The sequence below is a fragment of the Rhinatrema bivittatum genome, chromosome 8 (assembly GCF_901001135.1).
Source record: "Rhinatrema bivittatum chromosome 8, aRhiBiv1.1, whole genome shotgun sequence".
Classification (NCBI taxonomy): domain Eukaryota; kingdom Metazoa; phylum Chordata; class Amphibia; order Gymnophiona; family Rhinatrematidae; genus Rhinatrema; species Rhinatrema bivittatum.
Window position 1 is genome coordinate 98284601 of NC_042622.1, and position 26172 is coordinate 98310772.

Sequence of the window (26172 nt, forward strand, 5' to 3'; positions counted from 1 at the left end):
CCAGAGAATGAGAGTATAAGAGAATAGCAATTGACAATATTCTTTAGATGGTCCATGGACAAGAGCTGGTAGCTAGTACATGGGGTCTCCAGGCCTACTTTGTCTCGCCAGTTTTCACAGATAAATTGACTCACAAAAGGGAGACTTGTAAGAGAGGTATCATTTCCTTATCTTCTTTGTATAAATCTTTATCTGTTATTTATAACACTATTTGCTTTTCACTGCTTTATACAATATTGTTGTGATGCTGTGTAATATTACTTGTCTTTGCTGATTTATACAATTTTTACTATATTTAGTAAATTGAGTTTTGCTTTTATAAGATTGTGTATGTGTGTTCTATGTCATAATATAACACCATTCAGGTCACCGCTTTCAGGGGTTGAGTGAATTGAGATGGTATTAGTGTGTTTGTATGAGTGGGTTCTATGAATGTTTAAGTATGGATCTTAGGTTTTGAGAAAATATTTTTACAGTTTTTGAGAAAAGGTTTTCACTGTTAATATATATTATGAAAAAGTTTGTCTATTCTTAATAAATATTTTGAGTAAGTCAGTACAACTATGTTAGTAAGATATATAAATTCAAAATAACCTTTTGTTTAAAGGATATTTAACTATTGTCTTGAGAAAATTTAAACAGTTAATTAATACACTTAAGTACAATATTAAGTACAATAAAACATTATGTTTTATTAGTTTATAAACCTACTGAAGGATCTGTTCAATAGAACCTTATGAATCGGAGTGATACAGCAAAATTGGAGAAGGGTAGTTGTAGTACTGCTTCACAAGTGTGATAGTAGAGAGGAGGCTGGAAACTACAGGTCAGTTGGCCTTACCTCGGTAGTGGGAAAATTAATGGAGACTCAATCGAAGGAAAGGATAGTGAACTATCTACAATCCAGTAGGGATGTGCAGAGCAAAATTTTATGTTCATATTTTTTATGTCCGAAAGGGGGTCCCACTTGTGGCCAATATGGACATAAAAAAAATCCAATGAGTTGGGTATATGTACATATGTGCAAAAAAAAAATTTAAACCCCCTCACCCTCCTTAATCCCCCCCCCAGACTTACCACAACTCCCTGGTGATCGAGCGAGGAGTGAGGACGTCATTTCTGCAATCCTTGGCGAGAAGCATGTGACGTCGGTGGCACGTCGAGTGACGCGGCGTCACGTGATTCCCGGCTCGTTCGCGCCGGACGGCTCGTTCGGCCCAAAAAGAACTTTTGGCCAGCTTGGGGGGGCCTCCTGACCCCCCCAAGCTGGCCAAAAGTTCTTTTTGGGCCGAACGAGCCGTCCGGCGCGAACGAGCCGGGAATCACGTGACGCCGACGTCACGTGATTCCCGGCAAGTTCGCACCGGACGGCTCGTTCGGCCCAAAAAGAACTTTTGGCCAGCTTGGGGGGGCCTCCTGACCCCCTCAAGCTGGCCAAAAGTTCTTTTTGGGCCGAACGAGCCGTCCGGCGCGAACGAGCCGGGAATCACGTGGCGCCGCGTCCGACGTCACGTGATTCCCGGCAAGTTCGCACCGGACGGCTCGTTCGGCCCAAAAAGAACTTTTGGCCAGCTTGGGGGGGCCTCCTGACCCCCTCAAGCTGGCCAAAAGTTCTTTTTGGGCCGAACGAGCCGTCCGGCGCGAACTCGCCGGGAATCACGTGACGTCGCGTCTGAGTGACGCGGCGCCACGTGATTCCCGGCGAGTTCGCGCCGGACGGCTCGTTCGGCCCAAAAAGAACTTTTGGCCAGCTTGAGGGGGTCAGGAGGCCCCCCCAAGCTGGCCAAAAGTTCTTTTTGGGCCGAACGAGCCGTCCGGCGTGAACTCGCCGGGAATCACGTGACGTCGCGTCTGAGTGACGCGGCGCCACGTGATTCCCGGCTCGTTCGCGCCGGACGGCTCGTTCGGCCCAAAAAGAACTTTTGGCCAGCTTGGGGGGGTCAGGAGGCCCCCCCAAGCTGGCCAAAAGTTCTTTTTGGGCCGAACGAGCCGTCCGGCGCGAACGAGCCGGGAATCACGTGACGCCGGTGTCACTCGACGTGCCGCCGACGTCACATGCTTCTCGCCAAGGATTGCAGAAATGGCGTCCTCACTCCTCGCTCCATCACCAGGGAGTTGTGGTAAGTCGGGGGGGGGATTAAGGAGGGTGAGGGGGTTTATATTTTTATTTTGGCTCAACAATCGCGATTTCCCACATATCGAACATATCTATGATCGATATGTGGGAAATCCGATCATTTATGTCGAATCAATTTTTTAAGTAAAAAAAAAATATGAGTTGCGTTTTACTAATGCGGTCAATCCGAATGCACACCCCTACAATCCAGTGGGTTTCAAGATTTGAGGCAACATGTTTTACTAAAAGAAGGTTGTGGCAAATAAAATTGATTGATTTTTTTGAATGGGTGCTTAGAGAATTAGATTAAGAGTGGGTACTTATTATGGTTTACCTGGATTTCAGCAAATATTTTGATACCATCCTGCATGCAAGGCTCATTGATAAGCTAAGCACACTGGCAAAGTATCCCAAGGTATTAGGGGAAAGAAAAAGCCAGACCTGGTCTTAAATTGATGTCTGCCCTGTTGAAGTAGTTATATTCCTTCTATGAGCCACAGGATGGGTCTCTGTAGTTGCAGTCTAATAAGCTGAGAAGACTTACGTATCTCCTTCCAGCCTAGACCTGCAAATCTGGTCTCAAGGACTTGGATTAGTCCTCAGGGATTCATAAGGGATCACAGCGGATATTTCAGTATTCACAGCAACTTGAGGGCTTTAGTCTGTCCTGTGGATTCTGGATCTGGACAATCCATCTGACTGAGTACCTGACTTTGTCTTGAACCAAGAAACTTTGTCTGACCGAGTACCTGTGAGTAACCTTGTCTTGAAACAAGTACCTTGCCCTGAAGTAACCAAGTACTTATGAAGGAATTGTCTGAACCTGAGTACTGTGAATACAGTAGCATATCCTATGTTCAAGTTAATAAAGATGAAGATAGTCTATTTCCTGTTGTTATGAAAAAACTTGCCTTGAATGAGAAGACATCTGTGTTTCATATTCTGAAGCTAGGAACCTGACAGTTATGCCTTTAAACCAGGTCTTGAACCTTGGCAAGCCTTAGCCCCTTGTGCTAAGCTGAAACAATGCAGTAAAATGGATTAGAAACTGGTTGACTGACAGACTGGAAGTCACTCTGAGGAGATAAGAGTGATTGAAGGAGTTCCTAGGGGATCAGTTTGGGGGTGGTTCTGTTCAATATCTGTATGATCAATATTGCAGAGGAGTTAGAAGTAAGAACTTGTCTCTTTGCGGATGACAGAAAGATCTGCAATAGTGTGGACACCCCTCAAGGAGTAGAGAGAATGAGAAGTGATCTAAGAAAGCATGAGGCATGGCTGAAGATTTGACTAAGAGTCAATGCCAAGAAGTGCAGTCATGTATTTGAGGTGCGGAAATCCAAAGGAACTGTATGTGATGGTGGGCAAGAAACTGATGTGTATGCACTGGGAGCAAGACCTTGAGCAAGACCAGAACTCCTGGGTTAATTCATCCCTACCAGCAGATGAAAACAGATAAAGCATCGCTGACACTGCTTGAAAACTCCTGGTGCCACCTGCGGAAGCTCAGTATTGATCTGTACTCAAGCTGAAAAAATACTCTGTGCAATAACTGACTAAAAACTTGTCAATCAACTTGAAAAAATGTATAAGTTCACAACAAAGAACAGAAGTTTGCTGAAAAAAACAGTTATAGCAGAGCAGAAGACTTTCCCCCTCGAACCCGGGTGGGTTCTGGACTGATCCGTTCGTACTACAGAAACGAAAATTATCAAGTTAGAACCAATTTTCTTATCCCTGTACGTACCTGGATCAGTCCAGAACTCCTGGGATGTACCAAAGCTTCCTAGAGAGGGTGGGACCTGGAGAGTCCCGCTCGCAAGACACCTTCACCAAAAGACCTGGAATCCGAAAAACCCAAATCCAAACGGTAATGCCTTGCAAAAGTATGAGGCGACTTCCAAATCATCGCTCTGTAAATTTCCTGCAGAGACACCAATTAAGCCTCTGCCCATGAAGCAGCCTAAGCCTGCGTCGAGTGGGCTCTCAAACCGACAGGAACCTGACGGCCCTTGAGAATATACGCTGATCCAATAGCCTCCTTAAGCCATCTGGCAATCGTTGCTTTGGAGGCCTTGGTCCCTTTCTTTGGACCGCTCCATAACACAAACAGATGATCCAACCGTCTGAAGTCATTAGTAACCTTGAGATAATGAAGCAAATCCAAGAAAAGTTAACAAAAAACAAACAAATCCAAGAAAAGTGCCGAAAAACAACCTGGCTGGGCAAAAACGGGGGAAAGAGGGGAAAGTCACCTATGTAAAACTTTTTTTTTTTTAAACTTTAAAAGTTAACAAAAAACAGACAGAGCTTCTCTCCCAGAGCTGTAAGGAGCTGTCCAGCTCAAAACAGCTGCTGAAGTAACCGGGGAGAAACCTCTGTCCCAAAAAGAGAACGGCTGCAAGCCGCACGGCTGGCCTCATGAGGGGAGGGATCTGGACCACCAAATGTACACCCCACAGAACAACTTGGACCTCGACCGGTCCACCTCAACCAAGCAGAGAATAGTTCCTAAAGGAACCAATCCCCTGGGAGGAAGGCTCACTCAAAAAGAAAAAGCAGCAAGGGTAAAAGAAAAAGCCCTGCAGGTTAATGCACCAGCCATCTGCTGGAGACAGATAAATAATGAGCTACTGCAGGTGGCACCAGGGGTTTTCAAGCAGTGTCAGCGACGCTTTATCTGTCTCCATCTGCTGGCAGGGATGAATTAACCCAGGAGTTCTGGACTGATCCGGGTACGTACAGGGAACTTAAATTTACTGCTTGCAGTGTTTAAAAATAAAGGTATTCGGGCTTGATTTAAAAAATAATTCTAGACACACAATGTGTACATGCACAATGTACACACACAATTTACACGCACAATAGAAAAGGGCGCTCAGCTATGGACTTCCAGCAATCTCAGCAAATCGGCCACAAGCGGGATAAAACAGACGCTTGTACTGAGTGCCCATTGCAATTGTGGGAACCCGATGCATTTGAGTACTAGGGACGTACAATTCTTCCCTAGCACGTCCTTTTTTATGCAGCCCTTCATTTATATACTGCATCAGGCACCCAGGGGATGTGGCTGTGCGCACGTTAGGAAAATGGGCGTTCATTATGAGTGCCCGTTTTAATGCGTGTCTTATTGCATCAGCCCTCTTACTGGCCAGACTGGATGGAGCATTTTGATCTTTGTCTGCCATCATTTACTGTGTATCCAACAGAAGGGCACATCTACCAACATCCCAGAAAAAAAGAGAGAACATTGGTAGTGGATAAGGTAATAGAAGCACTAATAAAGGGCAGAATAATACAGAACCATGAAACCAGTGGGTTACAGGATCATAAGCAACACAGTGTCACATGGGGAAAATCTTGAGAAACAAATTGTGGATTGATTTCTTTGATGTGACTGGAGTCACAGATCAGAGGGGTGCAGCAGATGCGGCTTGTTTGAATTTAAGTAAATATTTTGACATACTTCTACATACAAGACTGGGGAGCAAGCTGGCCAGAGTTGGAACAAAAGTTATAAACTGGGTGAGAAATTTGTTGAGCAAGAGGATTCAATATGTGGTGGTCAACGGGATCCACCTTGGTGAAGGGAAAGTGATCAGCAGCGTGGCACAAAGATCAGTCCTCTTCAGTGTCTTTATAAGTAGAGACCTTCATTTTCAGGTTTTATTATTCTTTCTTCCTGGGAATTTCAATGTTATAATGCAGATATATCAATGAAAAATGACTTTTATAACACACATGAGAAAAATCAAAGAAAAAGTAATTTTTCTACTGATCGTTTTTTGTTCTAACATTGAAATTCCCATGGAAAAACCATTGAAAATGAAGCTCCCTGTTTATAAGTAACACTGGTGAAGGGACAGAAGGGAAAGTGTGCCCGTCGATAACCCCACACTTTCAACCAACTGTGAAGCCTTACTCACAGCTTTCTCCGCACTGGGCTTCACTCAATTAGTTAACAAACCCACCCATAAAGCCGGCCATACGTTAGACCTTATCTTCGTGAACTCTGCAATCAAGCCCGTGTCTCTCCCTAACTGCACAAAGGTCCCGTGGTCAGATCATTCCCTCATAACAACCTCATTCTCAATAAAAGATACCAGCCCATCTTTCACTCCTTATCCCTCCTTCACATATAGGAAAACTTGCTCCACAGAAGATCTCAACAATCACTTATCATCACAGCTCCACCATTTGGACCTCACTGATCCAAACTCAGCGCTCCGATCATGGAATATCATCACTGAAACTATAGCTAACAAGTTATGCCCCCCAATAACAAAAAAACCTCACCCCAACCCCTCCAAAAGACAGCCTTGGTTCACCTTAGAATTAAGAAAGCTCAAACTTCAACTAAGACAAAATGAGGCAAAATGGCGCAAAAACCCAGGAACCAATACTCTTTTGATTTACAAATCAACTCTTCATCAATACAAATCAATCACCTTAAGATCCAAGAGGGACTTCTACGCTTCCAAGATACACGACCTTGTCTTCGATGCCAAAGCCCTCTTCAGTTATGTAGCCAACCTCACACAAATAAAACAGTCAGAGATAGCACACAACCAAGCTCAATCTAAAGCGGAAGAATTAGCACTTTTCTTCAGCAACAAAATCAGCAGTCTTTTAACTCAGCTCCCAGCTAACGCCACGATACCACTATCATCTCCACAATACGCAATCAGCAATACTCGATTAGAAGAACTGGATCTAACTTCATCTATTGAGATCCAAGGAATTCTAAGGAGAATGAAACCTTCATCTCACCCCTCGGATCACATCCCAACAAAACTTCTATTGTCAATTCCAGATACTATTTCCAAAATCCTGGCAGACATCATAAATTGCTCTATCACACAAGGATTCTACCCAGACAGCCTCAAATTGGCCTCTCTCAAACCTCTCCTCAAAAAACTAAATCTAGATCCCAATGACTCCAACAACTATTGACCGATCGCTAACCTCCCCTTCATAGCCAAGATTATGGAAAAACTGGTAAACTCACGCCTCTCAAACTACATTGAAGACAACAACCTCCTATTCCCATCACAGTATGGATTCCGCAAAGCATTAAGTACTGAAGCCCTTCTCATCTCCATGACAGACTACATCATCTTGGGCCTTGACAAAGGACAAGCCTTCCTTCTGATCCTATTGGACCTCTCGTCAGCTTTTGACACTGTCAACCACTCCCTTCTCATCAACCAGCTAGGTGCCTTAGGTATCACAGGCACTGCTCTTTCATGGTTCAGAACCTTCCTCAGCAATAGAGGATACAAGGTTAAGATCCAGAACAAAGAATCCTCACTCTACCCCGCGTCTGTAGGAGTCCCTCAGGGCTCTTCCCTGTCTCCTACCCTATTTAACATATACCTGCTACCCTTATGCCAACTTCTCACTGACCTCAATCTCAAACATTTCCTCTACGCTGACGACATCCAGGTCCTGATCCCCATCAAGGAGTCCCTCGCGAAAACACTGTCTCATTGGGAAACATGCCTCCAAAATATCAAACAGCTTCTCACAAGTCTCAACTTGGTACTAAACTCATGCAAAACGGAACTCCTGCTCATCACACCTGAGAATAGCTCCATCATTCCCTCTCATACAGCCATTCCAAAAACCACTCAAGTGAGAGATCTAGGAGTACTAATTGACAATCGCCTGAATTTGAAAGCTACCATCAGCAAAACCACCAAAGACTGCTTTTATAAACTCCAAGTGCTGAAAAGAATAAGACCTCTTTTCCACGCTCATGACTTCAGAACGATTCTACAATCTATTATCTTCGCAAAGCTGGACTATTGTAACACCATCTTGCTTGGTCTCCCCTCATCACACACCAAACCACTTCAGATGGTTCAAAATGCCTCTGCCCGAATACTCACTAACACCAGGAAAAGAGACCACATAACCCCTATACTAATGGGACTCCACTGGCTACCCATACACTTCAGAATAATTTACAAGGCCATTCTCACTATATATAAAAACATCCATCAACTAGCACCAATTGACCTACGTTTCCCCCTCTGATTACACACCTCAACAAGACCGACAAGAGACGCATACAAAGGACTACTTCAAGTTCCCCCAGCTATAACCACCAAACACATTACGCTAAGAGACCAGGCCCTCTCTACTGCCGGTCCAACCTTATGGAACTCCATCCCCCCAGATCTTAGAATGGAACCCAGCCTCTCAACCTTCAAGAAAAGACTCAAGACCTGGCTGTTCAAGCAGGCATTTCCTAACACCAACACGATTTAACTCCTAACAATCAAAACCCATCTTCTTCAATTTCACTGTTATTTATTTATGTTCTTTTCTTTTTCCTACGCCAAGTTCTATTATCCCTGTTATATGTAACTGCTTTTTCCGCACTATGGTTTAAGTTTTATTTTAATTTGCACTCCTGTTTTATGTGAACCAGCATGATGGGACTACCAGTCTTGAATGCCGGTATATAAAAAACTTAAATAAATAAATAAATAAATAAATAAATAAAATGATTTGAACATTTGCAACAGACTAATGCCAAAGGGGAAAATACAATGAAAGATAATTGGAAAAAACTAGTCTGAGAGATGGTACCTATGCTTTAAATAAAAAATAAAAATGCAAAATCATGCATTTCAGATTTAGAAATCCATGGTCCAAATACCTTATTTTAGAGGTGATAAAATAACAGTTTCCGAAACTCAAAAGCAAAAACAACAGCCTGAACTCCTGGAGATGACTTACTTTTTCTAATTTAGAAAGTGCCAGCGAGTAACAATCCTTGGCCCTGAATTGCATGAACCTCATGTTGGAGGGATGAGTCAGCTCCGTTATTATGCTAAGACTTGGAAACAATCTGAAAGATAAAACAGATGCTTAATTTCAGACACAGAAAATATTTATGGGGGTTTTTCCCCCCTAAAAGTATTATCAAATGAACCCAGTACTGAAGATGTTGTGCTGGTCTTCTGGCTTGAGCCAGAAAGTGGAGCCCAAGAAGTTGCCATGACAAATGAGTTTTGTCTGAGTAATACAAATCCCCAAAATAAACATGAAAGAGACTCATTCAGACCCTCTATCCAGCTTCATATCAGGGTGCTGCCTACTTACAGAGAGTATGAGCACCAACTGAACTAGCTATGACACGTCTACAAAAAAGAATGGAGTAATATTTTGAAGGGGTTTTTTTTTGGAAGCATAAACTAATGAAAAAATCTGTATTGAGATGAGTTTAATACTTTCTGCCAATTTTATCCAATTATTTTAGTATAGTACAACTAATATATTTAATTTGACTGCCTTCTCTTTCCATTAGTGTTTATCACTCAGGTCCTGTTGGTTCCTGCTCGCACTGAATGAACTTGGCATGACTTCAAAGAAGTTTTCTTACCTGAACATTGTTTGAACATTGACTATGGTTTTTGCATCAGCCATATAGTCTTCTTCTGCACTCATCGTGCTTTCCTTGTCCACGACCACTAGATTGTCGGCGTAAATGATCCCACACTGGAGAAGATTATCCAGGCTGAAGGAGGAGATGGAGCATTTTCACTTTGATGCGGTATGGGCAAATATTTTGTATAACAGTTCCTTTCCTGCACTGTGGACTTTTGATGTATACAAAAAAATTCCAGAAACATCAGGAGCACTTGAGATCAATTCCATTTCAAATCCCACACACTGCCAAAAATTATATATTGATTAAATATGGACCTTCATAATACTTCTCTCTCTCTGAAGAGAGAGCGGTTTTAAGCGGTGTACCGCAGGGATCGGTGTTGGGACCGGTCCTTTTCAATATCTTTGTGAGCGACATTGTGGAAGGGATAGAAGGTAAGGTATGTCTTTTTGCGGATGACACTAAGATCTGCAACAGAGTGGACACGCCGGAAGGAGTGGAGAGAATGAGACGGGATTTAAGGAAGATGGAAGAGTGGTCGAAGACATGGCAGCTGACATTCAATGCCAAGAAGTGCAAAGTCATGCATATGGGGAGTGGAAATCCGAATGAACTGTATTCGATGGGGGGAGAAAGGCTGATGTGCACGGAGCAGGAGAGAGACCTTGGGGTGATGGTGTCTAATGATCTGAAGTCGGCGAAACAATGTGACAAGGCGATAGCTAAAGCCAGAAGAATGCTGGGCTGCATAGAGAGAGGAATATCGAGTAAGAAAAGGGAAGTGATTATCCCCTTGTACAGGTCCTTGGTGAGACCTCACCTGGAGTATTGTGTTCAGTTCTGGAGACCGTATCTCCGAAGAGACAGAGACAAGATGGAGGCGGTCCAGAGAAGGGTGACCAAAAAGGTGGAAGGTCTTCATCAAATGACTTATGAGGAGAGATTGAAGAATCTAAATATGTACACCCTGGAGGAAAGGAGGAGCAGAGGTGATATGATACAGACTTTCAGATACTTGAAAGGTTTTAATGATCCAATGACAACGACAAACCTTTTCCATAGGAAAAAAATCAGCAGAACCAGGGGTCACGATTTGAAGCTCCAGGGAGGAAGATTCAGAACCAATGTCAGGAAGTATTTCTTCACGGAGAGGGTGGTGGATGCCTGGAATGCCCTTCCAAAGGAAGTGGTGAAGACTAGAACTGTGAAGGACTTCAAAGGGGCGTGGGATAAACACTGTGGATCCATAAAATCAAGAGGCCGTCAATAAAGAGTGGGTGGCTCGCCAGAATGACGGCTACTGCCTGGAGATAATACCCTTATTCAATAAACATACACATGGTTACTGTGACTCCAACATCACTCTAAGCTACAACAGCAAGAGGAAATGTGGAAAAAAGGATTCGCACTCACAAAGTGGGGAGTAGCTGGCTTGTTACGGCGGTTACTACCCCAAACCAAATAAGCCTGATACTTCACTTTCAATGCATATCCAGCATAGCTCTCTGCTTCAACGGTAGGGGAGAAGAAAAACTGATACTTCACGCCTAGCTCTCTGCTTCAACGGCAGGGGAGAAGAAAAACTGATACTTCACGCATATCCAGCATAGCTCTCTGCTTCAACGGCAGGGGAGAAGAAAAACTGATACTTCACGCATATCCAGCATAGCTCTCTGCTTCAACGGCAGGGGAGAAGAAAAAAGGATTCACACTCACAAAGCGGGGAGTAGCTGGCTTGTTACGGCGGTTACTACCCCAAACCAAATAAGCCTGATACTTCACTTTCAATGCATATCCTGCTTCAACCGCAGGGGAGAAGAAAACTGATACTTCACGCATATCCAGCATAGCTCTCTGCTTCAACGGCAGGGGAGAAGAAAAACTGATACTACACGCATATCCAGCATAGCTCCCTGCTTCAACGGCAGGGGAGAAGAAAAACAACCAATAAGGGCTGAATAACACAGTCTGGGTAAAACAAATAAACATGGGTGTAGCTTGCTTATTGCGGCGGTTACTACCCCTACTACCCCTAACTAATCAAGCTTGATATTTCACTTGGTTGCAGCTCCATCACTGCTCTCTACATTAATGGTGGGGGTGGAAGAGAAATAGAACCAAAGAGCTAAGAGAAACAGATAAGTATGAGAAAAAAATGTGAAGCTTGCTGGGCAGACTGGATGGGCCGTTTGGTCTTCTTCTGCCGTCATTTCTATGTTTCTATGTTTCATGGGTCATTTTTTAAATCATCGGTCCTAGTGTCTGTCTACCTTTTGCTATTAATGTTTGTTTTGGGGGGGTGGGGATTTTTAATTAATTGCATATAAAAGGTGGAAAAAGTTACTTCCCTGTATGAAAATTGTGCCAAATGAGTATCACCATTCAGTAATGTGAAATACATCGATTGTGGAATTATGAAGGTTGGCCCCTGATGCAGCACGCACGAAACGTGATATCACATCGACCATTTTGTTTACTCTCAGTCATACAGGGAAGTACTTTTTTCCACCTTTTATATGCAATTCATTAAAAATGCAAAACAAAAATGAGGTTGATAGCAAAAAGTGAACATTAGGGCTGATGATTAAAAATTACCCGTGATGTGCTAAATGGTGAATGAAATAAAGTAACCTGAGCACGGGTGTTATGAAGGTCCACATTTAATCTATATATACATTTTTAGCACTGTAGGATTTGAAACAGAATTGATCTTGAGTGCTCCTGATATTTACAGTATTCATTATTGCATTTGACACATTATTTTTTGGTAATTTACAAAACATACCAGCCACAAAAAAAGTAGAAAAGGAAACTAAGTTTATTACTGGAACATGATCCAGGAGGATAATAATTTTGCGTCCATAGACTAATTACACTACAAGGGTATGACTATTTGGTATCAACCCATTAGCAGTAGTGGCCTTCTATATATAAGGGCACTTGAAGTGTTCTTTTGTTATAAGCGCCCCCATATACCTTCAATTGCTTTCTTAGGGCTTGCATATAGTTCTAGTGTAAAGTGCCAAGCTCACTCCAGCTCAACAGAACAGGCTGATCCAGTCCTGGTTTTGCCCCACTGCATGCATGGAGCTGCAGTTATGATTATCTAAGGTAAATTCAGAACTACAACTCCATGCATGCAATGGGGCAAAACTAGGACTATATCAGCCTATTTAATCAACCTGGGGTGAGGTAGCAACCCTGTTGTAGTTGACCTTTTAGTAACTGCTCCCTGTTCTGACATACACAAATGAAAATTGGTTCTTACCTGCTAATTTTCATTCCTGGAATACCACAATCAGTCCAGACTCCTGGGATTATGTCTCCCTTCCAGCAGATGGAGACAGAGAAAGTTTCACTGACACTGGCATATAACCCCAAATACCATCTGCAGTCGCTCAGTATTGACCTGTTCCCAAGCCAAGATTATTCCTACAACAATCCAAATAAACATGCAAAACAATTTACCACAAACGAGCAAGGGGATAGAGGATAAGCCCCCGCATTGAAAGAAAACTCTTTACTTCGTAACTCCCAACCAGAATAACACACTTGAAATCTAAAGAAGCTCTGCAGCCTCTATACAATAGAACCATGACAGAAGAATGAGTGGACTCTCCCCCACAGAGGGCTGGCCTCTAGACTGATCCATCATATTCTAGGAATGAAAATTAGCAGGTAAGAACCAATTTTACTTTCCTGTTCTTACCTGGATCAGTCCAGTCTCCTGAGATGTACCCAAGCTTCCCTAATTAGGGTGGGATTGCAAGATTCCTGCTCAAAGAACACTCTCACCAAAGCTCATGGCCTCTGGAGCCTGGACATCCAACCAATAATGTCTGGCGAAAGTGTGCAATGACTTCCAAGTAGCCGCCTGACAAATTTCCTGTGGCGATACCAGCTGGCATCTGGCCCAAGAAGTCGCCTGAGATTGGACTGAATGAGCCTTTAATCCCACTGGGCCAGGGAGCCCTTTACAGATATAAGCTGAGCTTATTGCTTCCTTCAACCACCGTTCTATCATAGACTTTGAAGCTTTCTGCTCCTTCTTAGGACCAGAAAACAGCATGGAAGCCGATCCAATATAGCAGAAGTGCGAACAAAAGAGTTGAATCTGTGTCAGGATAAACATTTATTAGGGGTATCAGATGGTGCCTGACTCGGGCCGGGTTTCACCCATCAACATGGGCTGCTTGAGGGGCTAGATTGTTCTAATGGTCTTTAGAGTCAACTAGCAATATAAGCCAATGATTAACTCCTAGTGGTATGTCTGGCACAGCCTCAATTCAGTTTTAGGGCCTGTAGGGGTTTGATGTTAACGCCACAATTCTGCTTCAAAATGCTGCTTTGACACTTAGGATGAACCAGACTCAAACCAGCAAATGTCTTTACACACGATAAATAATATCGAAATCAGTAGCAACAGAGTGTTTGCTGTCACTGCCTCAAACCGCAAACTAAGTGTCAGACTAGAAGGTTGTCTTAGTGGTATATCAAGTGTACAAGTGACAGAATTGTGGCGCTAACATCAAACCCCCACAGGCCCTAAACCTGAACTGAAGCTGTGTCAGACACCCCACTGGGAGTTAATCATTGGCTTTTATTGATAGTTGACTCTAAAGACCATTAGAACAATCTAGCCCCTGAAGCAGCCCATGTTGATGGGCGAAACTCGGCCCAAGTTGGAAACCATCTGATACCCCTAATAAATACTTTGTTTATCCTGACACCGATTCAACTCTCTCTGTTCGCCCTTCTTAGGACCAGTCCACAACACAAAAAGATGCTCAGAAACCCTGAAGTTATTAGTAACTTTGAGGTAATGCAACAAAGCTCGTTTCACATCCAAGCATCACAGATCTTTAGTGTGTGACGCAGACGCGTCCAAATCCGGAAAATCCAGAAGTTCCACAGTCTGGTTCAAATGAAATGCTGACACCACCTTCAGGAGACAAAGAGGGCACCGTCCTCAAAAAAATCTCAGAATCCGAAATCTTCAGGAAAGGCTCTTTGCACGACGGTGCTCACAATTCTGAAATCCTGCAGGCAGAACAAATGGCCACTAGAAACACCACTTTCAATATGAGATCCTTCATCATCACCTTTCTAAAAGGTTCAAAAGGAGTCCCACACATCCATCTGAGGATTAAATTTAGGTTCCATGAGGGACAAATTTTCTGCAATGGAGGACTCAGATGCTTTGCTCCGCAAAGGAAGTGTACCACATCTGGGTGAGCAGCCAATGATACTCCGTACACCTTGTCTCAAAGATAGCCTAGGGCTGCAACCTGCACCTTAAGAGAGCTAAAGGCCAAACCTTTCTTCAAACCCTCCTTCAAGAAAGCCAGGAATTGAGATATCGAGGCTTGAGTGGAGATCACTCCTTGGCTGGTGCACCAGGACTCAAAAACCTTCCATACTCTGATGTATGCTAAAGAAGTGGAAGTCTTCCTAGCCTGCATCAAAATGGAAATGCCATCCTCCGGATATCCTTTTTCTCTCAATCACTGCCTCTCAAAAGCCAGGCCATGAGACAAAAGCGATCTGTCCGATCCAAAAATATTGGGCCCTGCCACAGAAGGTTGATCAAGCTGCAGCCGGCTGTTGACCACCAGGTTTGACCAGATGCACGAACCAAGGGCATCTGGGCCACTCTGGCACCAGTGGAATTACTTCTCCTGGGTAATTTTCTATTCGCCTTATCAGCTTTCCTTCCAGTGGCCATATAGAAAACACGTACAGTAGAATTTCCCAGGGCCATGGTAGAACCAGAGCATCAACACCCTCTGCTCTGTGCTGACTTCTGGCAACTGAAAAAAACAGGGTGCCTTGACATTCTTTCGCAACATCATCAGGTCCAAGCTGGGAGTACCCACTAGCGACATATCAGAGCCATCGCTTCTCCTGACAGCTTCCACTTCCTGGGGACCAGTTTCGCCGACTGAGGAAATCCACCTGTACATGTCCACTCTGGAAATGTGAGACGCTGTGAGTGTCACCAGATGCTGCTCCACCCAGAAACAAGTCGTGAGCCTCCTGGGCTACTGCCCAACTCCTGGTTCTCCCCAGTCAGTTGATGTAAGCTATCATGGTCGCATTGTCCCACAATATGCACACTGAACAGCCACTCAGAGAGGCAGAAAAGCAAGTAATGTGCACTGTACTGCCCTCATCTCCAGATGATTGAAAGACCAGGACTTCTCTTCCAGGGACCACTGCCCTTGGGCCGACTGATTCTGGCACACTGCCCCCCACCCAGAGAGACTGGCATTGGTGGTAACTATCACCCAGTCTGGATCTCTAAGTCCACTCTGCACCTGAGATGATCCTGACCAAGCCACCATGAAAGACTGGACCTGGCAGGCTCCTCAAGCAACAAAAGAAGGTGAAACTTGCTCTGACAATGGATCCCAACATGAGAGGAGGGACCACTGCAAAGGCCCAATGGACAAGCTCCAACATGAGTGCCATAGATCCCAGTACCTGAAGATAATCCCAGACTCTGGAATCACTGTATCCAACAACTTGGGCATCTGCTTCTGCAGTTTGAGAATATGAGCGTTCATAAGGAACACCTTCCCCACTCTGGTGTCGAAAAGCACTCCCAAGAATTCCAGAACTTGAGATGGGGTGAGATGACTCTTTATCAAATTCACCACCCAACTCAGAGACCGCAGCTGCTCCAAGACTTGACACTACCTGATCCCCCAGGGTTTCCAACTTTGCTCGAATGAGCCAGTCGTCTAGATATGGGTGAATCAAGATGCCCTTCTTCCTGAGTGTTGCTGCCACCATGACATCTCCTTTGTAAATGTTTGCGGCGCTGTGGCCAGACCAAATGGAAGGACTCAAAACTGAAAATGTTTCCCAAGGACCACAAAGCGCAGAAACTGCTGGTGATCTGGGTGGATTGGAATGTGCAGTTGCGCTTTGGTCAAGTCTAACAAAGCCAGGAATTTTCCCTTGTGCACCGCTGCAATCACCAACAGCAGAGTCTCCATTTGTAAACGAGGAACTCTGAGAGTCACATTCACCTTTTTCAGATCCAGAATTGGATGGAAGGACCATTCCTTCTTCAGGACCACAAATAAATGGAATATCTTCCTGTCTTTTGTTCCCCCACAGGAACAGGAGCTATGGCTTCTTGAACCACCTTTCTCTTGCAGCCTGGAGCGCAGGGGGAAACCATCAATAAGTCCTGAAGCAGATGAGAGAAATCTAATGCATAGCCATCTCTTATCACAGTGAGGACCCACTGGTCTGTTGTGATTTTGGTCCACTCCTCATAAAACAGAACCAGACATCCTCCCACACGAGGGAAAGACAAGTGATCTGGCATCGCTTCATTGTGAGGACTTTGCTCCACCAGAGCCCTGGCCAAGAACTTCTCTGCCTGATTTCCTGACCCCTAGAAAGGTCTGATTCCAGGATTGCTACCTCCTGGTGCCTTACCTTTGAGCTCCTGCCTAGGACCTACCAGGATGACATTGCCTGCTTGACCAAAAACTGGAGCATCCAGCAAAGGAATCCCTGTTCCCCTTTGGCTTATCCTCTGGCAGCCTATGGCCCTTGGACTCTCCAAGCCACTTCACAAGCTCCTCTAAGACTTCTCCAAACAGAAGCTTTCCCTTGAACGGTAGGGCTCCCAACCGAGACTTAGACCAAACATCCGCCGACCAGTTCTTGAACCAGAGAAGCCTTCTGTCCGACACAGCAGACATCATAATCCTTGAAGAAGTTCTGATAAGGTCATATAAAGCATCCACAACATAGACCGCTGCTGCCTCCAGGCAGTCCACCTGCTTAGCCTCAGATGGAGATAGCAGTCTAGTAACCTGTAACTTCTACATCCAGCATAAACTGGCTCTCTGCATGAAACTACTGCACACTGCTGTGCAAATGCCAAGGGCAGACACCTCAAATATCTTCTTGAGATGAGTCTCTAGCTTCCTGTCCTGCTTTATCTTTCAGTGCCATTGAGCCAGCTACAGGAATGGTGGTCTTCTTAGTGACTGCCGACACTGACGTGTCCACCTTAACAACTTGAGCGTGTCCTTGGGCAATGGATACAGTTTAGCCATCGCCCAGCCTACCTTTAGCCCCATCTCTGGAGTGTCCCACTCCCTGACCACCAGCTTTTTAACAGACTTGTGAAAAGGGAAGGCCTTCGCTGGACCCTTCAGGCCATTCTTGACTGGGTCCACTCCCTACTGATCAGACTCCTCTTCAGGAACCTTGATCCCCAGGTCCTCGAGAACATGAAGGATCAAGGGCCACAACTCCTCCTTCCGGAAAAGATGCACCACCTTCGGGTTGTTCCATTCTGCCACTGGCACCTGGTCCAAACTTCCATCTGGATCTTGACCATCCAGGCTGTGATCAGGCATCGCTGGGTCCTTGTCAGCCTCAGCTGGGTCTGGAAAGCTGATCCCAGCACAGCTCTGCCCTCTGAATCGTTAGCGTTGACATCTGGACTGCCAGAAGATATCCTAATCCTGGGCGCTTTTTGCGGCACCAGACCACCGGACACCTCCAGGTCTTTTGCCCGGCTGCGACCCGCCAGGCTTCTCTGAGAACTTCCTAATGGACTGGTGTGCCAACATATGCCTCGTGCATAAGTAAAATAAACTGAAGAAAATTGGGTGGGGCCCCCAGCCTCTGATTGGAGAGCCCCCTCACCATCTGAATCAACCTCTTTATGGGAAAGAGTCCGCCCCACCGGAGACAATGAAGGAGGACGATCTTCACTCCCCTGAAACAGCCCAGACAAACCTTCAGCACCTGACAATATGGCCACGTTTCCCACTCCTGGCGGGGAGGGACAGCTGATTTCAAAGGTGCTTCCGTGCTCAAGCATTGCTTTGGCTGCTGTTCTGACACAGTGCTTACCGGCCCCAACCTGCACTCTCCACCAGGAGGCAACAGGAACACAGTCCAGTGTGGGATAGCTGCACGCAAGCATCACAGCATGAGCGGCATGTACTGCCATGCGCCATCACTAACCGAATGCCGCAATGCCTACACACAGGCCTGACCGCATGTTACAAGCAGCCCCACTGCCACTTGCGGCGAGCTACCACACTGTCTGCCACCCAATAAACTAATCTCCGAACCAGCTTAAACACAGCCTTCCTGGCCGCTAGTACCTCTGCTTGCTCAGCACCTCTTCCCCTGCCTTAAATAAGCTTTTCATTTTTTTTTTTAAACTTTAATAAAACAGAGGAAGGAAAGGGTACTTCCCTGACTGAAGTGCTGCCAGATTCCACCTGTTCTCCTGGGGGGGGGGGGGGGAAACTGGCCCCACCCGCTAATCACCCCTCAGCAGCAAAAAGCCGAGGCAGAAAAGGGTCCCTGACCGCCCTGCTCGTTCCCCTCAGCACCAGGCCTAACAATCTCCAGGAAGGGACACCAACAAAAATCTTTGTTCTCCCTCTTTTTTTTTTTTCAGACTGCAGGTGACACCCCGGGTTATGTGCAAATGAAACTTTCTCTGTCTCCATCTGCTGGAAGGGAGGCATAATCTCAAGAGTCTGGACTGATCTGGGTATGAATAGGAACTGAGCATTTTAACAAACCCTCCATTTTTCCTACATGACTTTTTTTTTTTAAGATAATTATTTCTTAAAATAATAAAAGTTACATTAGCAAAATAGTATGAGAAAATGCTAGTTGTTACATTTAAAATTTCACACATCTATTGTCTTCCCTTAAAAATTACATTAGAAACCAAGAAGTTAATTCTTCAAACTTATTGTCTTCAAATCCTGCTGAAATTATTAGATGATGTAGAACTGTGCTATCCTAGGATTTAACATGTAGCCCTGAATTATAACTTTAGGTAACCACTGACACTTTTATAAACACTCCCAAACAAAGTCCTGACAAACGGGCTTGATGGTGCAATTTATATTCTGTAGCTCTGTTTTGCTTTCTTTAGAACGTAACTGAGAAACTATGGGGTCAATTTGAGTGCCTGACCTTGGTTGTCTGATTCTGGCCACCAAGGTTTAAGCACATGTTCAGCTAGATTTGTAGGTGGAAATTCGCCTACATTTTTATTTTTACAAACTTGATTTGATCGCCCTTCTTACAATTGTAACCTAAGCGATGTACTACAATGGGGGGCGGATTTTAAAAGGAGCGCGAATAGCCTACTTTTGTTTGCGCTCCAGGCAGCAAACAAAAGTACGCTGGATTTTAGTAGATACGCGCGGAGCCGCGCGTATCTGCTAAAAACCTGGATCGGCGCGCGCAAGGCTATGGATTTTGTATAGCCGGCGCGCGCCAAGCCGCGCAGCCTACCCCCATTCCCTCCAAAGGCCGCTCCGAAATCGGAAGCGGCCTCGGAGGGAATCCTCTAACGCCCTCCCCTCACTTCCCCTCCCTTCTCTATACCTAACCCCACCCGCCCGGCCCTGTCTACACCCCCCCCTTACCTTTGTTGGGGATTTTTACGCCTCCAGAGGGAGGCGTAAATCCCAGCGGGCCTCCTGCGTGCCGGGCCGCGACCTGGGGGCGGGTACGGAGGGCGTGGCCACGCCCGGACCGCCCCGGGCGTAGCACGCCCCCGTACCCGCCCCCCAAAAACACTGCCGACACGCCCCCGAAACGCCGCGACGACCGGGCCCGCCCCCGACCCGCCCCCCTCGGAGAACCCCCGGGACTTACGCGAGTCCCGGGGCTCTGCGCGCGCCGGTAGGCCTATGTAAAATAGGCTTCCCCGGCGCGCAGGGCCCTGCTCGCCTAAATCCGCCCGGTTTGGGCGGATTTAGGCGAGCAGGGCTCTTAATAAAAATCCGCCCCTAAATCTAGGCAGCTAAAATTGGCCTGCCTGGATTTAAATAAGGTAAGATGAATGCCCCCACCACAGACTGTCTGAAAGCAAAATACAGTAGGGCAGATACATTTCAAATGTCCATTATCTTCAAACTTAAAAAGATTTTTATTTATAGTTTCACAGATGTATCATCAGATATTCCAAGCTTGTGATGGGTTACACGGTCCCTCAACATGGACCGTGTTTTTGTACAACCACTGCCTCGGAAGGACCCAAAATTACAACTCTGAATGTTTTAGCTGTTAGAAAACAAAGTGACTTTTCAGGATTTAATATGTGTGGGAACGGATGCGTCGGGGAATAAAAGTTCTTTTGAGCATCCAATCTGTATCACATTCAAAAATTCAAACAATTGAAAGCAAAGGATGATAATGAACATTTGAGATTTCTCTGCCCTACTGTATTTTTTGCTTTCAGACTGCCTAGATTTAAGCCTGCGACTAGAAAATCAGCACTAACTTTTGTCCCCTAACTTAATTCTATCCCTGGGGCTACCCGCTTTCTGTGTGGCTAAGTTCTGAGATTCCCAGCCCTGCTTAGTTTTCAGTGGGGATGATCTAGCTGCCTAATTCTCTTGGTAAGATAGCTAGATATTTTGCAACTTGATCCCTAAGTTTTAGGGTTGTGAACCAAATCCAAGCTGCATAAGAGCTTGCAAGTAAAGAGTGCCACTTGTGAAGATTATGGAGATCACTGCATGAAAATACAAGAATGGGAAAAAAAATAGCAGACTACACAGAGAAGATGGAAATTTCTTATGGCAAAAGGAAAGAGTCTGGGGGAAGCCTCTGCATCACCATAAGCTGTCAGAAGATGGCATATGATACCTTCTTCAGCAGTATCCTGGTATGCCTCATGTTAAATGCAGGGGGATCAGTAAGGATGCTCTCCACAGCTCATGATTCTCTCTTTCCAGAATAGATTTTGAAATGCAAGCACCGGGGGAAGAATTGCTTGAACCAGCAATCATATCAAAATCAGGTTTAAAATAACCTCATTGTTAAAATTCCAATTGTATTTCTAACTTTTTACTTTGCACTTGGGGAGAAACAATCATTAAGGTGAATTTTTAAAAACCCAGCACACATCAAAACCAGGAGATACATGCACAAGACAGTAGAGATGTGAATCGGTACAGGGACTCGTTTCCGGTATCAGGTTCGTAGAACCGCGGGACATCTTTGTTTCCCGCAGTTCTCAACTCTTTTTTTTTTTTGGCTGTCCCAAGCCAAAAACCCCCCTCCCACCCCAACTCTTTAATCAAATTATTTAGAATCCCCCCCCAAACTTTTCTAAAGTACCTGGTGGTCCAGTGGGGGTCCCGGGAGTGATCTCCCGCTCTCGGGCTGTCGGCTGCCAGTAAACAAAATGGTGCAGATGGCCCTTTGCCCTTACCATGTGACAGTGGCTATCGGTGCCATTGGCCAGCTCCTGTCACATGGTAGGAGCAATGGACGGCCGGCGCCATCTTAAAAATGGCACGGGCCATCCATTGCACCTACCATGTGATAGGGGCCGGACATCGGCGCCATTTTGATTAGTGGCAGCCGACGGCCCAAAGCGGGAATTGCTCCCAGGACCCCCGCTAGACCACCAGGTACTTTAGAAAGTTTTGGAGGGGTCAGGAGGGGGGGATTCTAAATAAATCAATTTAAAGGGTCGGGGGTGGTTTGGGGGGTTGTTTTTCTGCGTGCCCTTTCTTCCCGTGGAGTTTTCCTATCACTTTCGGGACTCCCCCGATACCTGACAGATGAGAAAATATCGTACGATATTTTCATCCGTCAGAAAAACGATTCACATCCCTACAAGACAGGCCAGCTAATGCCGAGCGGATTTTAAAAGGCGCCTGCATATGCACGTATCTCCTGCTACGCGCACAAATGAAAAGTTCCAAAAAAGGGACGGAGCATGGGCATGGTCTGGGCGGAGAAGGGATGTTCCTGGAGGCCAACTTCAAATTGCGTTGTAAATACTAATGCACACAGGTGTGTACCGGGGTCTCCTGCCAAAAAACTTTACTTCTGCTACGGAGCATTTGCAAGTAATAAAATAAGATAATAGATAGATTGGCAGGGTTTTAAGGGTCAGGGCTAATAGGGGAGAAGGGAGGCTATTAAACTAGGGGGGTTTGGAAATCCTATCCCTTACCTGGCCAAACTGGGAACAAACTTGGAAAACTGAAAATGGCGTCAGCGTGTGTGTCTACTAATATCCCCCCCACTTACGCGGTAGAAGCAGCATTTGCTGCATAGGCACGTGCACACGTGCGCATGGTCATTCTATTTTGTTAATATTCATTTATTTATTTATTTCCAGGTTTTTAGAGTTGCGTGCAGGTGCACATGTGCATGCATTTGCTGGTATGCGCATAAGGATGTGTCAATTTTATAACATGCTTGTGTATATGTGTGCATATTATAAAATCTGCTACCCGCGCGCATAATTTTATATCAACGCGCATGTGCACGCGAATGCCGTCTCGCGCACGTAAGTGGGGGGATTTTAGTAGATGCGCACGGCAACGCATTAGGGCCTATTTCCCTGTTCCCTCCCAGTTTGTCCCAGTAAAGGAGCAGACTTCCTAAACCCTCTACCTAACCTGCCTCCCTTTTACCCTACTAGCCCCAATCCCTTAAAATCCCGCTGCTACCCTAATTTTTTTTTATTTTACTACTTACCTGCAGTCCATAGCGGCAGCAACTTACGTGGTCATCGGATCCCGGCACGAGCTTCTGCGCAACTCTGACTTAATAGCACTTCCCTGGCCCACCCAGACCCCGGCCCTGTCCATCCCCTTTTGCGAAATCCTTTCTAATGCGCGTACCGGGAGATATGCACATGGCTGTGGTCCTCTTAAAATCCGCGTGGCCCGCACTCATCTCACGGATTTGCCACGCGTAAGGCTTTTAAAATTCGCCTTATAGGTTATAAAAAGGCTGCGTCCCTGTTCACAGGTTGATGAATGTGTGCACACGTGCACCTGCGCACCTGTTTAAAAGTCCCTGTGCATAATCTAAGTGAAACTCAAAATCTAGAAAGAGGATTTTTTAAATTTTAATTGTTAGCAGTAGTAAACAAAAGTGGGCGAGGAACAACTATTTTCCTTGCCTTTAGCCTGCCCTGGTCACATCTGCACCAGACAATAGAAAGCATTAGAGAGAGAAATGACTACAGTATCCTACTCTACTGCTCACTGCTTCCAGCTTACCGTACTTTGTCTCAGCCCTCATCAGGAAGCAGACCCTTTCCAGTTCATACACAGCCCACTAGCAGCTTACAATTATAAGAAAAGCAACTCAGAGGCATGTGCAGTTCTTTAAAACGACACTGAAAACACCAATGGCACTTGTCCTTTCATTTCATTTCAAATCCCAAAGGAAAGAAAAAAAAACAAAACAGTTTTTCATTTTGTTTCTGCATTTTAGCACGAGTTAAAACAAAATGGAAAAATGAAAGAAAAGATTTTCCCATGCACGTCTCCAGCAACTTACTTATCAATTGTGCCAACCATGAAGTATACCATTGGAAAACAACAGATGGCCTCCAAAAAAATGGTTATCAGGCCTGCAGGAAACACAAAGAGTCAACAGGGTCAGGGCTTCTCTTTTTGTCTAGAAGTATTTTCCCATTCATTTGGGCTTCTAACTCATTTGGTAATGGCCCCAAATAGGACTGTGGTGAGACAAACCTTCATGTGCAAATAAATAATTCTCCTCCTACCCCTCATTTTTTCCTCTTTCCCCTCCCATCCAGCCCAGTCGCCACAATAACAGTTCTGTAGCTGAGAGGCACAGACCAGGAGTCCCTTTTAAACCTGGCATAAGTGCACTCAAGCTAGTCACTAAGTAATGAGTGATGGCCGAGACTCCCTCCCTCCCTCCCTCTCAGGGCCCGAGAATGCTGCCTCTGCAGCATCCCTGCCCTGAGAAGCATAATCAGAGCACAGGAACTGAGCCAAGCCTTTCACAAGGCAATGCAGTGAGCTGGCCCAGGGGCTCTCTTAACTAATAAGACATTAATTGAGTTTGTCTTCAATTACATAAATATGATGCATGCACTGTATACAACCTACCCGTCATTTAGTAGAATATACAGAACTGTCACTGCTTTTACTTACCATGAGTGCAGTGTGAAAGAAACCCTAGCAAATGGCTTTGTACAGAGCTGAAAATGCTATTACAGATATTTAAAACCAAAATAAGACTAAATTCTGAATTCAGAACTTACGCAACCTGCTTTATAAAAGAATAGTAAAGCTTGCAGTCTTTTGCAGAGACCTCTGTTTTTGATAAAATACAGTGGCTTTTCTGGTCTGTTATATGCTCTGTTGTGGTGAGTACTGAAGACTAATTCAGCTTCAGTCCTGGTTTTACTCTGTATTAATGTTTGTGGAAGCCTTCAACAACAGGCACACATATCTTCTTTAGTGAGAGGCTGTTTTGTGCAGCTAAGATGGGTTAGGCAATCAAAACGATTTTGCAATGGTAGTTTATGCTTTGATTTTATCAAAGGTGGACTATTTTAATTCAGTTTTAACAGGACAGTCACAAATGAGATTACAGGGACTCCAATTAGTACAAAATACAGCTACATAGCTGCTCTCAGGTACCCAGCAGAGGCAACATGTAACTCTTGCACTGGGGCACCTGTAATGACTTCCAATATAATATAGATCTCTGTTTAAGCTGCTAACACTTGATTTCAAGGCTTTGTGTAAGCTGAGCCCAGTTTATCTGGAAGAAAGCATAATATGTTAGACCTATGCTTGATCAGCACTAGGACATTTTCTGAAAATATCAGGCCCAAAGGATTTAAAAGGGGAGTGGATGCAAAGGCAGACATTTTCAGTAGTAGGTTCCAGTATGGTGAAACATGCTACCTACTGAGTTACATTTTTACTGATTTATATCAGTTTCAAAACTTTCAAAAGACATTAAAATCATATTTGTTTGTAGCTGCATTTAGGGGATAAGGGACGTGCCTTTTCATAGATCTATAGCTCTGCAAAGCAAGAAGTAATATATGAGTGAATCTTAATCTTTTCCTAGTTATTTTATCGATCATTTATGAGTCACACTGATAATATGATAAAATGTTGGGCTGCTTTAAGAAGCATTTATTGAATTTCATGAGTTATATATAAAGTATGATTAAATAACAGGCGTATGCACTTACATTTTTTTGTTTTGTTTTCATTTCATTTATGGTTTATTTTGTTTCATTGTATTTAGGGTTGTTCAACTTGAAGAAAAGACAGCTGAGGGGAGATATGATAGAGGTCTATAAAATAATGAGTGGAATAGAACAGGTAAATGTAAATCAGTTAGTTACTCTTTCAAAAAATACAAAGACTAGGGGATACTCCATGAAGTTAGTACATAGCACATTAAAACAAACCTGAGAATCTTTGTATAACAAAACCGTGCTGGCCTGCACCATTTTGAATGAGGGTTTGGTGGGCAGTATTAACAAGGATTGCTTCTGCTCCATTTAGATGTCTGAAGACCCATGAATGGGGATTAGGCAAGCTTAGGGAGGGGATTTAATTTTTTTAATTTTTTGCAGTGCCAGAGCAATTTTTTTTCTGCATGGATAGGTAGGGGAGTAGAGGTTGGGGGAAGTTTGGGGCAACTGGCTCCTTTGGTAAACAAAAAATAAATGAAATTGTGTTTATTTTTTCTTCTATATTGTTTTCAAAACTAAATGAAATGAAAACATTTCTATGATACAATTTACCCCATGAAGAATGAGGGTTCCTAGTACTCTATAAAGGCTTTGTTGGTGATCAAGGGGTTGTTATAGATACTTGTGGTACTC

General features: G+C 44.6%; 1 protein-coding gene across 1 annotated transcript in view; it reads right to left on the reverse strand.

The window, feature by feature from the left end:
• The window catches only part of KCNT1 (potassium sodium-activated channel subfamily T member 1), a 470292-nt gene that overhangs the window by 67816 nt on the left and 376304 nt on the right, over window positions 1-26172 (reverse strand). The window contains 4 exon segments of the mRNA XM_029613498.1: window positions 8864-8975; window positions 9510-9644; window positions 23847-23905; window positions 23907-23919. Of these exon segments, the coding sequence (XP_029469358.1) occupies window positions 8864-8975; window positions 9510-9644; window positions 23847-23905; window positions 23907-23919 (319 nt within the window).